Source organism: Haliotis rubra, unplaced genomic scaffold, assembly GCF_003918875.1.
Source record: "Haliotis rubra isolate DU_JTF1 unplaced genomic scaffold, ASM391887v1 Scf57, whole genome shotgun sequence".
Taxonomy (NCBI): Eukaryota; Metazoa; Mollusca; class Gastropoda; order Lepetellida; family Haliotidae; genus Haliotis; species Haliotis rubra.
This window is the reverse complement of record NW_025767268.1, coordinates 36,657-47,946: the sequence shown is the minus strand read 5'-3', so window position 1 is coordinate 47,946 and position 11,290 is coordinate 36,657. Positions and strand designations below refer to the sequence as shown.

Below are 11,290 nucleotides of genomic sequence, written 5' to 3'. Positions count from 1 at the left end.
TCATTCAACAATATTTATTTCACAGAATGATTCACAATGGAATATAAATGAAATCAAATCATTCATTCATGGCCGTAGGAAAGGACCAGACTAAACAATCATTAAACAGTATCTATTTCACATACTGATTCAGGGCGGTGGGGTAGCCTAATGGTTAAAGCGTCAGCTCGTGACGCTGAAGACCCGGGTTCGAATCCCCACATGGGCACAATGTGTGAAGCCCATTTCTGGTGTCCCCCCGCCGTGATATTGCTGGAATATTGCTAAAATCGGCGTAAAACCCAACTCACTCACTCACATACTGATTCACAATATCTCTCATACTCGTATCTTCCACAGTATCAAGTGCTTCAAGTCATACTGCGGAGCGAATGGTTGAATAACTGAGCGAGTGAGTATATAACGGCTTGGAACAGTATTTCAGACACAGGACAGCGTGTGAGCTTGACGAGAGAGAGGATATCCCACATCACTGCAAATGTACGGACACAGTGTTGATGAAGCTAATATCATAATCAATGCGAACCCACTGCCTTAGTCCTAATTCCTGCTCCCCTAAGGGACAGAACTCTGTGCAGGAAACTGCGGCACCTTGTTCATCAAAGTCACCCGTGCCCGTTTCATCAATCAGTGTGAATTGAAGGTCACTCCATTCTCATGTTCGCCAGTGCACCCAACACAGTAAAGAGGAGGTGTGTACTGTATATAACAAATATATTAATATCATCGAGTGTGAATATGTATAGATACCGAAATTCATTACAAATATTGTATCACGGTGAAGGATTAGATTTCATGATGGTAATACAGGCAAAACAAAACAAATGCGGTGTTATTCCCATGCAAATCAAGGGAACATGCGAGCATACACGGTATTGCATATCATGTGACCGAAATCGCGAACAAGATGAAGGCAATCCATCCTACTTGTATATAAGACGTGAGATATCGGCTAAGGATGTTTTGAATATTTCCGATGATAGTGAATTTTGGATAGAAATGAATACAAATATAACACATTTGTCCTGGATGTGGTGAAACGTGGGGGACACAGACGATGTTTGCTACAATTTAGAGTGAGTGAGTGAAAGTTGTTTATGCCGCATCCATAATTTTGCTACGATTTAGAGAACCTAAAGGTTGCACCAAGACTTCATGAATATCATCAGTTAATGTTACGTGGTCTGTTTCATGATGTTTCTGGGCGGTGAGGTAGCCTAGTGGTTAAAGCTTTCGCTCGTGACGCTGAAGACCCGGGTTCGATTACCCACATGGGTTCAATGTGTGAAGCCCATTTCTGGTGTCCCCCGCCGTGATATTGCTGGAATATTGCTTAAAGCGTCGTAGAACCATACTCACTCACTCACTCTTTCACGACTTTGACCTTTCAGATACCAGATAATTTTGTATGCGGAAGGTGACGCAGGAAGACAGTGGATATTATATTGGTAATGGGCTACAACATATGTGCTCCAACGTCCTGTAACAAATACATGCTTCCCTGTTGTTAAAATCAAGAGCAAGGGTCGACAGATTTGAAGAGATTCAAAACGTTGACGAGGACGAACATCAGGACGCCACCAATGGCAGAGCCGACTTGTGTTGCCACTCCGCAGTGAAGCAGGCCTTTCTTGCCTTCCACCCTGAAGAGCGACGCCAGTGACACCTTGACGTAGGTGAGGATGAAGATGCAGACCACCCACGCCGACACCTGGAAAACAAGGATATCATTTGTTCTGGAATATGCTGAATGAACATAGGTTTGCCTCTGGTTGTCCTCAAAGAGGGAGTTAGTGAGTTTAGTTTTACGCCACACTCAGCAATATTCCAGCTATATGGCGGTGGTCTGTAAATAATCGAGTCTGGACCAGACAATCCAGTGATCAACGTCATGAGCATCGTCTACGCAATTGGGATACCGTGACATGTGTCAATCAAGTCAGTGAGCCTGACCACCCGATCGCCTCTTACGACAAGCATTACAAACAAATTACATTAAGATGTGAAGTTTACCACTTCTGTAAGAAAACTTCACTTGATGTCGAAACACTATTGTTTACGGTACTTACAATCAAGATTGATCCAGCCAATGTTCCTACAAGAACTGGAACCGGACTCATGACAGCTGCCGCCATGATGTACGCCCCGAAAAGAGATCCCAGCAGAGTCAGAGAGGACAGCGCAGGAACGGAAGTGACATGGACGAAAAGGTCAAAGAAACAAGCTAATGGATTGGCTAGATTTGCCAGAGTTACAGCCAGATGGTACTGGGTTACACCGTAAGGTAGACAAGAGAAGGACTGAACTGCCAACAGCGCCGAATTCCTCAAACAGTTCACCCAACCTGAAATAGGACAGCTATATTTTTGGACGCAGGAACCTGTGTTGCAATATTAATCATGGATTTCCTTGATTTTGCATGCAATTATTTCAGCTTCAGTATGTAGTTTTCTTTTGTTTGTCTGCCATCTTGAATTTGAATTTGTATTATATATATATTTACGATATATGCTCGTGTACCACCAAGATGGTTTATGAGAATAAAGAATTGAATTGAATTGAGTTGAATTGAAGTAGCAAAAGCAGATATTTTCTTTTAAAAAAATATGAGTCTAATTTCTTTTTACAGGAAAAACATGTACATGTGGCAGACATATTCTTTTTACAAGAGTCAGAAGCATAATTTTCTTTCTGGGAATTATTTAGCAATGTAATCCCAGCCCTGGAGTTTGATCGTTGATTTTTACCAGGGATCAGGGCTACTTACCAACCAACGCGAGCAGGTATAATTTTCGTCCAAAACGTTTGACGTGGGTTTCCTGGTCGGGTTCCGTCGTCTGCAGCTTCTCCTGCGCAGTGAGTGGTATTGCACTTTCCTCTTCAGCATGTTCCCCATTTACACACAAGTCTTCTGGATTCTCAGTCGTCTTTAAAGGGGATAGTTTCTCCCCACTTTCTTGATTCTTGACATATTCCTTTTTGCTCATTGGATGAAAAATGAGAAAGGTAAATGATATTCCAGAAATGACAATAATCCCACTGATTATAGACATAAACAATTCAAAGGAGAAATTTTCATCCATGAAATCGGGCTTTATGGAAGATACTGATCCGTTGACGGTGACGTTGAACGTTGTGATGTTGCGGCAGACGATGCGTCCAGCGCCTTGAGCAAGGCCAATAAGTCCAGGAAAAGTCCACTAAAACCTTCCCCTATGAAGTATGCTGTGAGATAAGCTGGCTTGAAGATGGCCATGAAAGGGAAGAGAACGACGTTTGACGCACAGTCTACGAGAGACAGGATGAAATACAGACTCATCATGGCAGTGCTGTGAGGATACCCAGCAACTACTGTAGTAGCCTCCCATAAAACACCAGTAACAGACAGGCTATTGCTCCTATGGCAATAATGATGTAGATTACGACCTTCTCCGGAACGCGGTGGGCAACAACTGCGTAGAGCAAGGGTCCAATGTTTGCCAGCTGGGTTAGGACAACCATGAACGAGGGTAGATTCCAACCCTCTGGGAGCTTCTGGACCATGATGGGAAGCTCCACCCACATGCCATTGATGTCCACCCACGAAGACACCCCAAATAGAATAATGAAGATGTAGACGAGAACGTTCACACCCTTGCCACACGCCATCTTGTACCGGATTGATACTGAAGGGATGAATACGCCAAGTATGCAACCAAGTTCCCTTTCTGAAAAGAAATAACCACAATCATTATTGGTATGACATTTACCTTTGCAGATTCGGGATAGAAATGGACATCATCAACCCCTGTATGTCGAAAGAGGCATCTAAGGGGATCGGCCGGTCAGGCTCGTTGACTTGGGTGATGCTTGTCATTGTATCCCAATTGCGTAGATCGATGTTCATGATGTTGGTCACTGGATTTTCCGGTCCAGACTTCATTATTTACAGACCGTCGCCATATATCTGGACTATTGCTGAGTGCGGCTTTAAACAACATAGCAACCAACCAATCTTATTGTTCATTGTGTACGAAAACTCAGGTCTTGGTTGTTTTTCACTCTGGTATTACATAGGAGCACTGGTCTTTTCATAACTTGCTGAAAATGAGGCCACGGCTTCGAATTCTCACAAGCTGTACTAGTAGGCCTAAGGGACGCAACTCTGCATAACAGGTTGTCAGAACTGTGTGACCTTACTTTCGTGATATGTAGAGAGTTGTGAACATGACAAACCTAATTTCTTGTTTCATTGTTGGAGTTTGGAACGAGATAAAGACAAACGTTTTAATGTGCTTTAATAAAAATTGTGAACGACGAAACGAAAACTTTTCATATGATATGTTAACGCTCATGACCATACAAATATATTAATCATGGAAGACTTGAGACATTAATGAATTTTAGAACATAGTTCAGAATCAAAACCAATAAGAAATTAAGATACATGTGGTTTTTTTCCTTTTATTGTGGACCTACAGTACAAATGATAATTAAACATTGTGTTATCTATTCTTTTGCTTTTTAAAAAATACCCTGAAAAAACAACAAAAGAACTTTGGTAACATTAACAGTAAATCACAGGGTGGCATGATTGGCAAAGCTTGCGAATACAAAACGAAATATTGATATCACATTTTGGAATAAACATTTTTTCTCTTTTGTAAAATGAGGACACTTGTACATTATGCGCTCATTTATATCAACATTAGGATCTTTACAGCCCAATGTTAAGGGTGTTTACAGCCCAATATTTCATCTTTATCACCATAAACGCATTTTCGGCTTATATGTCTAATTGATTTCTAAACAAACATAAGATTCGTCTGTGTCCTTCAGATTTAATATGCAAAAGATATGTTTCGCGACAAAGTGAAGCGTTATGAGATTTATACAATGCTAAAGAATTAAAGAAAGTCGGTTCTCATATGCATACTCCTAAACACGTCCACTGCCACCGCAACTATAAAAAAAATAGTTTGACATGAAATGCATTTGGACCCGTTTTTTTGTAAATATCTCTTCATCCAATGACCCAATCGATCTCAAACTGTGCAAGTGGATGTTTTGTCAGACAACCTAATCACATTGTAAATCACCGATTTTAAGCATTTGAAGTAAAGAATCTGTCTATGTAACTGTCAACAAAATAAACAGCAGAACGCAGACGGCTTGCAGAGGGAGGGAGCCAATGACCTGTTACAGCGGCAGTGTTGGGTCATAAAGGTAAATGCACGTGCAGTTCATGATAGTTACCCGTGCACTGCACAGTGATAGACCGTTTGGATCATTCACATTGACTACTTCTAGCTGTCATCATGAAAGTTTATTCAGATGATGCTAAACGTTTAATTAGAAATGTGTTGAAATTTTTTTTAAAAGAGAGCAAACGTTGCAAACCGATTTATAAGGTGTCGGATTACATGAAACGTACAACTTTTGCTCTTGGCATGAAAAAGAACGTGCTAGAAATTGTGAAAAATAAACCAACAACCAATAAACAAAACCATGTACAAAAAGGTAGGCATTCAAAGTTAGATTCTTTGACATCAGGGTCATCAGAGGTGTCATTCGCCGGCTATTTGCTAGAAATGAACACCTGTCCACAAGAAAGTTAAAACACATCCTTGCAGAGGATCACGACATTAACGTTTCTACTCAAATTTGGATACAAGTACAAGAAGGTAGCAAACCGGAAACTTGTAATGTGTGGGAGATCTGATATTGTGAAAATAAGGTGTAACTATCTGAGAGAAATTAAGCAGGCAAGAGAGGATGGGTTCGAACCCATATATCTGGATGAGACCTGGGTCAATGCAAACCATACTGCTGCCAGACAGTGGCTATATATTTGGGATATATGGCTACAACCTTTTGGATATATTTACAAAAAAACGGATCCACATGCATTTCATGCCAAACTATACAAACCTGTTATATATGGTGATGCCTGTTTGAGATTTGACTAAGTTCACCATGTAACAACATCAATTCGGTTTCCACATCGTCTTACTAACCGCGGTTTGCAATTGTGTCTACGTAATTATCCACATATTCAAATAATTTCAGATACCTAAGATTATGTTACCAATACCCGTGAATTTGTCAACATTGTCCTCCAGAGCATGTTTTCATAGCTGATGTCGTTGTAACTGTTACTTGTGTTGGTTGTATTTACTTGGCTCAATGCCGTCAGTAGTGTTTCAACATGATACTTTAAGAACTACAGACTCGATTAAGATTACAGAAAGCGATGATAGCTTACACAGGTAAATTGTATTTTTCAAAGGATTCCATTGCATGACCTACCTGTATGCCGATGTATCGCCTGGAGTCCTGAAGGTTTACATACGACACAAGACACTAGTGTATCACATAGATGGCGTTACCTCCCTCAAGGTGGCGGTGTATCGTCGTACGTAAGGTCAATGTCAAGTTGTCCCAGTGTAAAGATAGGACGGGTTCGTGACCTTTGTAGATACACAATGTGGTTATGCATGCGGTGGGAATGTTTGTGACCTACTTAAGTTTGTACCTGCTTAGTTCAAATTTGTTGATGCTTTTGTTGTGTGTGTCGTAATTTGTTGTTGACAGGATCAAGATCTCAGACGTCAGGGATAAATATCAGATTTCCCTCTAAACACACCGATATCATATATCAACGCGTGAATAAGCAATAATTTCGCCGTAGATTTCGCTGAGGTTCTGATTCGGGATTTGTTTGACTGCCTGTTTAGGGATCCCTTTCCTTTATTTTCTGCTTCATGCATTGGCGAGTTTATACTAGATATGCAGGTACACAGTGTTTCTGACCTGTAAGTCACAATCGTAAGACTTTTCAAAATATGTAATTTTCTTGTGTATTTTGTTCTTTTTATGTTTTGTTTTTATTGCTTGTTTGTTGTTGTTGTTCTTTTTGTTATTTTTGTTGTTTTTTTGTTGCTGTTTTTCTTGGGGTAATTTTAATTTTTATAATTTACATATTTTATTATTATTATTATTTTTTTTTATTTTTTTTTATTTTATTACTATTAATTTTTTTTTGGGGGGAGGGGGGAGCGTGCGTTACCCCACAGTGTGTTCTTTCGTTTGTACTTCCATTCATGTAGGTAAAACAAGCGAATCATGACACATTTTACTCCCCTGCATGTGTAGAGCAAATAATGTGGGCATATGACGGTGGCGGTTGGGGCAGGGGTCTCACTGAGTATTTTTTTTTTAAAAAGTAAGCGCTGATATTTTGTCCCAACCTTATTTTATATTATCCCTATTGGAGATACTGCTGGGTCTCCTTCACAATTCACTTAAACAAAATAACTGAACCGATATAGCTCCTTTTTAAAAACATCCACAAATGTACTAGTATCTGAAAATTAATTGATGATTTTATTGTTTTATGGGACCATTTGGCTGTAAGCGCGCGGTGGGTCATGTTCACACCAAAGAAAGGGTGACTGAGTTTAGTTTTAGCCGTTTTTAGCGCTTTTCCAGCACGGCGGGGGACACCAGAAATGGGCTTCACACATTGTACCCTAGTCTGTCTCACAGTCCCTGAACCACATTATTTCCCCACTGTCAAGCTCTCTCTGCAGTGCTAAAGCCCTAAATAAAGCAAGTCTAGATTTCCTCAGGTTCTGAATCTCTGGTCTCCCTGGGGCTCCTTTTCAATTTAAATGGGCTTGTTTGTTACTATCAAAATTATATATATTCAGAGACTAAGCATTAGTCTAATTGTACCCATGTGGGGCTAGTAAAGCTTGTGTCGACGCCCCAGGGGTATAAAACCAGTTGGTCCCATGGAAGGGCAATTACCTTTCGCAAATATTCTCAAACAATCGGAGGAGTTTCTGAAGGGGTTTAACGACATAGAAGAAAAGTACATGGCAGCGTTGTAGCGTATCTTGCTAATTATCTACAACGAAGTAAACTCGTATGTAAACGAATATTATAGCTGTGTTTAAGAACTGTATTCACCAGAAAATGCTGAAACAACCCTCGTCTGGAAGGTGAATATTGCACGACAGGACTGGTGAACCCCCTAAAAAACCCCAAAAACAAAAAAAAAACAAGTCAGATTATCAGATTCCGTAGTTTATATAGCCTCCACTGCTGACAGAATGATCTGACAGCTGTGACTGAGTGATGTTTTGTGCTAGATTTTTGTGCTTTTTAAATGTACATTCAGTAATTAAATCTTCAATAATTTTTAGCACAATGACTTATGCTGAATGTGTACAGAGATAGTTTGGGGTATATTAAGTGAGTGACATTTGGTGCGAAACTGGAGTCGGTGTGTTCATCCTGTGTATGTATTGAGACCTTAAACCCCTACTGTGCATACATATACATGTTAACGGACTGGTTATTTAACACTATAACGTTACTATAGAAGTCTGTGGAAAAACATTTCATCATCACCATGATATTACTACTATTTGTATAGCTCCAATATCCAGCCCAGACGCGCTTTGTTCTTGGGTAACATTTGGTCTCACACACCCCACCCCCGCTTTAATGCAAACTGTGTGAAACCTGGCGTTATTTTTTATAACGACGAGAGCATTGTTTCAGTAGGTTCAAATGCTAGCATTTATGTCTGCTAGAGCTGTTTTACACCCTTATCTTCACGCTTCAGAAGCTTCCGTGTGTTGACATGCTAACAGATGTGCATATGATAAGGTCTTAAATATTAATTAACTTTGACAGGCTTTACAAGCTAATATTTATCCAACGAATCTTATCTCTGGGCACATTGAAACAGAATGGTCAATCATCATTGGGCCATAACGCATTATCACAGAGCTGGAATGGAAAGCTTTCATTCCGGACAGATTGAGTTATGTGACGAATACCTTGTGAATGTAGAATTGCTGTTTGTATCTTTGTCGCTCAAAACCGGGTTTCACAACTTTCGTATGCATCGTTGTCATTCCAAGCCCAAAGGCAGAATTGTTGTTTGTATCCTGGTGGCTCAAAGCCTGGATGTATAACTAGGGCTATGTGTAGCTGTATCTCAAAGCCCGGATGTATAACTAGGGCTATGTGTAGCTGTATCTCAAAGCCCGGATGTATAACTAGGGCTATGTGTAGCTGTATCTCAAAGCCCGGATGTATAACTGGGGCTATGTGTAGCTGTATCTCAAAGCCCGGATGTATAACTAGGGCTATGTGTAGCTGTATCTCAAAGCCCGGATGTATAACTAGGGCTATGTGTAGCTGTATCTCAAAGCCCGGATGTATAACTGGGGCTATGTGTAGCTGTATCTCAAAGCCTGGATGTATAACTGGAGCTATGTGTTGCTGTATCTCAAAGCCCGGATGTATAACTGGGGCTATGTGTAGCTGTATCTCAAAGCCCGGATGTATAACTGGGGCTATGTGTAGCTGTATCTCAAAGCCCGGATGTATAACTGGGGCTATGTGTAGCTGTATCTCAAAGCCTGGATGTATAACTGGGGTTATATGTCGTATCTCAAAGTCTGGATGTATAACTGGGGCTATGTATAGCTGTATCGCAACGCCCGGATGTATAACTGGGGTTATGTGTCGTTGTATCTCAAAGCCTGGATGTATAACTGGGGTTATATGTTGTATCTCAAAGCCTGGATGTATAACTGGGGTTTTATGTCGTATCTCAAAGCCTGGATGTGTAACTGGGGCTATGTGTAGCTGTATCTCAAAGCCCGGATGTATTACTGGGGCTATGTGTAGCTGTATCTCAAAGCCTGGATGTATAACTGGGGCTATGTGTAGCTGTATCTCAACGCCCGGATGTATAACTGGGGTTATGTGTCGTTGTATCTCAAAGCCCGGATGTATAACCAGGGCTATGTGTAGCTGTATCTCAAAGCCCGGATGTATAACTGGGGCTATGTGTAGCTGTATCTCAAAGCCTGGATGTATAACTGGGGCTATGTGTAGCTGTATCTCAAAGCCCGGATGTATAACTGGGGCTATGTGTCGTTGACTCAAAGCCTGGATGTATAACTGGGGCTATGTGTAGCTGTATCTCAAAGCCCGGATGTATAACTGGGGCTATGTGTCGTTGACTCAAAGCCCGGATGTATAACTGGGGCTATGTGTAGCTGTATCTCAAAGCTCGGATGTATAACTGGGGCTATGTGTCGTTGACTCAAAGCCCGGATGTATAACTGGGGCTATGTGTAGCTGTATCTCAAAGCTCGGATGTATAACTGGGGCTATGTGTAGCTGTATCTCAAAGCCTGGATGTATAACTGGGGCTATGTGTAGCTGTATCTCAAAGCCCGGATGTATAACTGGGGCTATGTGTCGTTGACTCAAAGCCTGGATGTATAACTGGGGCTATGTGTAGCTGTATCTCAAAGCCCGGATGTATAACTGGGGCTATGTGTAGCTGTATCTCAAAGCCTGGATGTATAACTGGAGCTATGTGTAGCTGTATCTCAAAGCCTGGATGTATAACTGGAGCTATGTGTAGCTGTATCTCAAAGCCTGGATGTATAACTGGGGCTATGTGTAGCTGTATCTCAAAGCCTGGATGTATAACTGGGGCTATGTGTCGTTGACTCAAAGCCTGGATGTATAACTGGGGCTATGTGTAGCTGTATCTCAAAGCCTGGATGTATAACTGGGGCTATGTGTCGTTGACTCAAAGCCCGGATGTATAACTGGAGCTATGTGTAGCTGTATCTCAAAGCCCGGATGTATAACTGGGGCTATGTGTAGCTGTATCTCAAAGCTCGGATGTATAACTGGGGCTATGTGTAGCTGTATCTCAAAGCCTGGATGCATAACTGGAGCTATGTGTAGCTGTATCTCAAAGTCTGGATGTATAACTGGGGCTATGTGTAGCTGTATCTCAAAGCCTGGATGTATAACTGGGGCTATGTGTCGTTGGCTCAAAGCCTGGATGTATAACTGGGGCTATGTGTAGCTGTATCTCAAAGCCCGGATGTATAACTGGGGATATGTGTAGCTGTATCTCAAAGCCAGGATGTATAACTGGGGATATGTGTAGCTGTATCTCAAAGCCTGGATGTATAACTGGGGATATGTGTCGTTGGCTCAAAGCCTGGATGTATAACTGGGGCTATGTGTAGCTGTATCTCAAAGCCTGGATGTATAACTGGGGCTATGTGTCGTTGGCTCAAAGCCTGGATGTATAACTGGGGCTATGTGTCGTTGGCTCAAAGCCTGGATGTATAACTGGGGCTATGTGTAGCTGTATCTCAAAGCCCGGATGTATAACTGGGGCTATGTGTAGCTGTATCTCAAAGCCAGGATGTATAACTGGGGATATGTGTAGCTGTATCTCAAAGCCAGGATGTAT

The 11,290-nt window shown here is 41.4% G+C and overlaps 1 protein-coding gene across 1 annotated transcript; it reads right to left on the bottom strand.

The window, feature by feature from the left end:
- On the bottom strand, positions 1 to 6,416 carry LOC124254233 (riboflavin transporter 2-like). Its single transcript, XM_046688119.1, has 6 exons — positions 6,289 to 6,416; positions 3,353 to 3,707; positions 3,282 to 3,288; positions 2,768 to 3,200; positions 2,070 to 2,344; positions 1 to 1,711 (listed from the first exon to the last, which is right to left on the bottom strand). Exons 2-6 carry the CDS (start codon positions 3,646 to 3,648, stop codon positions 1,514 to 1,516), a joined length of 1,209 nt encoding a protein of 402 aa, XP_046544075.1. The 5' UTR covers positions 3,649 to 3,707; positions 6,289 to 6,416; the 3' UTR covers positions 1 to 1,513.
- Positions 6,417 to 11,290: the final 4,874 nt, after the last annotated feature.

What these genes read in the sequence shown, in the direction of transcription:
- LOC124254233 (XM_046688119.1), bottom strand. Translation starts at nt 3,648, where the DNA reads ATGGCGTGTGGCAAGGGTGTGAACGTTCTCGTCTACATCTTCATTATT. An exon ending in ATACCTGCTCGCGTTGGTTG is followed by an intron (nt 2,345 to 2,767) that starts GTAAGTAGCCCT and finishes GTCCTATTTCAG; the next exon opens with GTTGGGTGAACTGTTTGAGG. An exon ending in TGGCTGGATCAATCTTGATT is followed by an intron (nt 1,712 to 2,069) that starts GTAAGTACCGTA and finishes CTTGTTTTCCAG; the next exon opens with GTGTCGGCGTGGGTGGTCTG.